The 3381-nt window shown below is 39.8% G+C and overlaps 1 protein-coding gene across 1 annotated transcript; it reads left to right on the top strand.

The window, feature by feature from the left end:
- The first annotated feature begins 217 nt into the window (after positions 1-217).
- Positions 218-2070, top strand: LOC111662783 (endonuclease domain-containing 1 protein-like). Its single transcript, XM_023416759.2, has 2 exons — positions 218-633; positions 1158-2070. The coding sequence occupies exons 1-2, from the start codon at positions 328-330 to the stop codon at positions 1761-1763; spliced, it is 912 nt and encodes a 303-aa protein (XP_023272527.1). The 5' UTR covers positions 218-327; the 3' UTR covers positions 1764-2070.
- Positions 2071-3381: the final 1311 nt, after the last annotated feature.

Here is a 3381-nt window from a genome sequence, read left to right as displayed (position 1 = left end):
TCACTTACTCTGCCACAATCATCAAAAGATTAAGATGGTCTTTTCCTCAGCTGACTGATGAAAAAAAGATTTGCAGAGCCATTGTTTCCCAGAAAGTAGCCTGACTACTGGTTTGCAGGGGAAGTTTGATGGGAAACGGGGGCTGGGAGTGGGCAAAAACTGTCATCCTCATGGTTCCTGCTGTCAGTATATATAAGAGGAAACCTCAGTCACAGCTCACAAGCACCCGTACTCCAGACGCTGGAAGGAAACAAAGGAAATATAGGTCTTATTTAACTTTGTAGCTTTGTCAGAGAGGAGGTCTGTGTTCACCTGCTGCACTTCAGGATGTCTCAAAGGAAGATACTGCAATTCTCCACAGGAGCTCTGCTTCTTCTCCTACCCTGGTTTGGTGGCCTGGTCCTTGGAGAGGTCAACAAAGACTTTTCCAACTGCCTTGATTTCTTCTATTATAAAACTCCACCACAGGGTGTCAATGCACCAGGTTACCAACCGATATGCCAACGCCACAAAAACCAGTACCGCTTTGCCAGCCTGTATCACCATCAGCATCGTACACCACTGTATTCTGCGTACTTACTCAGCCCAGCAGATGGCAAACGGCCCAGTGTAGCTTGGATGTATGAACCACAGGTAAGTAAAAAGGCAGTGTATGATATTTAAGAGTAACCATTTCCATTACTGCACTGTACTCTGACCATTACTTTGTCAGATTTGATGTTTTTAGATATGCTAAAATTATATGTTGTGATTCTACAGATTATGTGGAAAAATGTTTTCTGACAAAGGCAAAGTAAAGCAAGGCTCTTCCCTGACTAAGACAGAACAACACTTCCTTTGGCTCAGTTAAATCATTTTTTAACTTTTACTGTCAAAGTCAAGTGTGTCTAAATAACTCAATTATCAATTATCCAGTCCTCACACAGAAATACACAGTAATTTAAGGCAACATGGTTAGATGTACGCCAGAAGTTTCTCTTCAAGCGTCACTGTAGTTATTGTGTTATTAATAAGGTAAATAGGGTTTTTGCCATTAACTTCAAGCAGAAGAATAGGAACCCTCTTCCAAACTGTGAACATAAAAATGCTGTCATTCATATCATCTTTTTTTAGCTTCTAAACAGTTACATCTTTCTTTCTCTCTCTCTGTCTTTCAGTTAGCATTTTCCCGTGCCAACTCAGAGATGCAACCTTTTGCTACCCCTGTGGACCAGAATGTGATTGAGAGCCAGGCTGAGCGTGAGGACTACAGGAACTCCAACTTCACCAAAGGCCATCTTAATCCCAGCCTGCACCAGAAGACGAAAGAGGACCGCGAGGCCACCTTCACTCTGACTAACATTGTCCCTCAGCGGGCGGGCTCCAACTCTGGCCCTTGGAGCACTCTGGAGAATGACATGTTGAGAAAATTCAACTCTTTTTGCGAAGGGCCAATGTATGTGATCACTGGGGCCATGCCTTATGAGTCGGGGGCACGCTGGATTAATAACAGGGTGTCTGTTCCTGAGTACATGTGGTCGGCCTACTGCTGCCCATCCTACAAACCTAACCTTCCTGATCATGTGCAGTCATTTTTCCCCACATACGCTGCAGTGGGAAGAAATGACCCCAACAGTGGAGAGGAGATTGTACCAGTTAATGTCAAGGCGAGGGCCTCAGTGCGAGGCTATGATGTGAAGCGGATGTCTTTAGAGACTCTGGAGGGCATCCTGAGACAAAGGCTGGGCATGTCCATCGGTCTGTTTCATGGGCAGTGTCAGTAAGAAAAGGGAAATGCTTTAGTTACTTGTTCAAATCAAATGAAATCATCACCACATACAGCACAACTTCTTGATTATGTCTAGTCATAATCAATAAGTTAAGAAGATTTAATTCCCTCCCTTCTTTACTGTCTCTTTAATTACTGAATGAGATGAGAGTTTGATTAACCAGGACATGATGATTATGTGATGATGCTTGAAATGAATTGTTCCAATTATTAGAATTTTGTAAGAAAAAAATAGACAATCTTTCCCTCTGTTCAATAACTAACCTGATGATTTTACTAATAAAATGAAATTGAAAAAAAAACATGCCATTGGTTTAAATATGAGTGCATATAAATGTTTATTCATACATATTTGCATGTTTCACATTTTGGACTGCGTACTTACTCAGTCCAGCAGCAGGCAAACAGACTACACTTTAAACAGCCTTCAGTTTACAGTCATGGAAGATGCATACACTTTCATCATTTCACTGAACACATATTATGTGTTTGCATTAAACTGTTTATAAGGCACATAAGATTATAAAGCAACAACATGACCCCAGCATGACAGGGTCAAATAAGGACTTCCAGTGAAATATTTTCACACAACACCTCTTCCTTTAGGCAAATGATTTTGGTGGCAAGTTAAGATGTGAAGAAGAAGATGTGTCATTGTGGTCACACACCACCTAAACCCAGGAACAGGTATCACTAGAAATCATTATCAGCCAATATGCCAGTGCTACAGCAACAGGTACTGCTTTGCCACCCTGTAGGACTGTGACTGTTGTTCAGCAATGTACTCTGCATACATACTCAGCCCTCCAGAAGGCAGAAGGGCTGAGAGCAAAAATACCTGGATGTATGAACCACAGGTAAGATGTGGGCAGTAAAAATATTGCCATTGGCCCACACAGCCTGCTCATTTAGAAGTGAAAGTCACAAAGTCTTTTATTTTGTCTGAACACAACCCATCAAAATGTTACCCAGTGATAGTTCATTTTCTATGGAACACGTCACATTATCATTTTTGGGGTGGATAAATATTCAAATACAAACCAAGACAATATTTATGAGTGTGATCACTAAACATTTTACTTTACTAAATATACCAATAAGGGCATTTTATCATTTTAGAAAATAAATCAGAAAACCAGAAGTGTATAAACCATGTAACTAATATATCAAACAGTTACAGTATTCATCATTCAAATCAACTCATTGTTTCTCATTAATTCAACATAAAAATGAAGATTTGTTAATTTCAACTTAATTCACCTGAAAATGTCTAATTGCAAACAGTGCATTCACTATGAGCAGGTCTAAGGCCTTTTGACATGAAATGACAATGAATTGCAGAGAGTTCATTCAACTCATCAATTGAGTTTTTTAAAGACACAAAAGTAACATAATAAAAGACTTCACAAGTTATGTGTGTTTAATACATGTGAATATACTGTAGGTCAAGCTTGTTTCTTTTCCTGATAATGAAATCAGTGCCAATGAATACTGAATTCAGTCACTACCTCCTTTACCTTGGAATTGAACTAAATCAGTGGGAGCAGCCTTGCATGTTACCTTTATATTGATTCTGGGACAAAATGGCTTCAGTAGTTGCACCTATAAGATCT

This window comes from Seriola lalandi, unplaced genomic scaffold (genome assembly GCF_002814215.2).
Source record: "Seriola lalandi dorsalis isolate HSWRI2012SDOR001 ecotype SW California unplaced genomic scaffold, Sedor1 jcf7180002054569, whole genome shotgun sequence".
NCBI classification, from domain to species: Eukaryota; Metazoa; Chordata; class Actinopteri; order Carangiformes; family Carangidae; genus Seriola; species Seriola lalandi.
Note: the sequence above shows the minus strand (reverse complement) of the source record. Positions and strands in the feature narration are given on the sequence as shown.

What these genes read in the sequence shown, in the direction of transcription:
- LOC111662783 (XM_023416759.2), top strand. Translation starts at nt 328, where the DNA reads ATGTCTCAAAGGAAGATACTGCAATTCTCCACAGGAGCTCTGCTTCTT. An exon ending in CTTGGATGTATGAACCACAG is followed by an intron (nt 634 to 1,157) that starts GTAAGTAAAAAG and finishes TCTGTCTTTCAG; the next exon opens with TTAGCATTTTCCCGTGCCAA.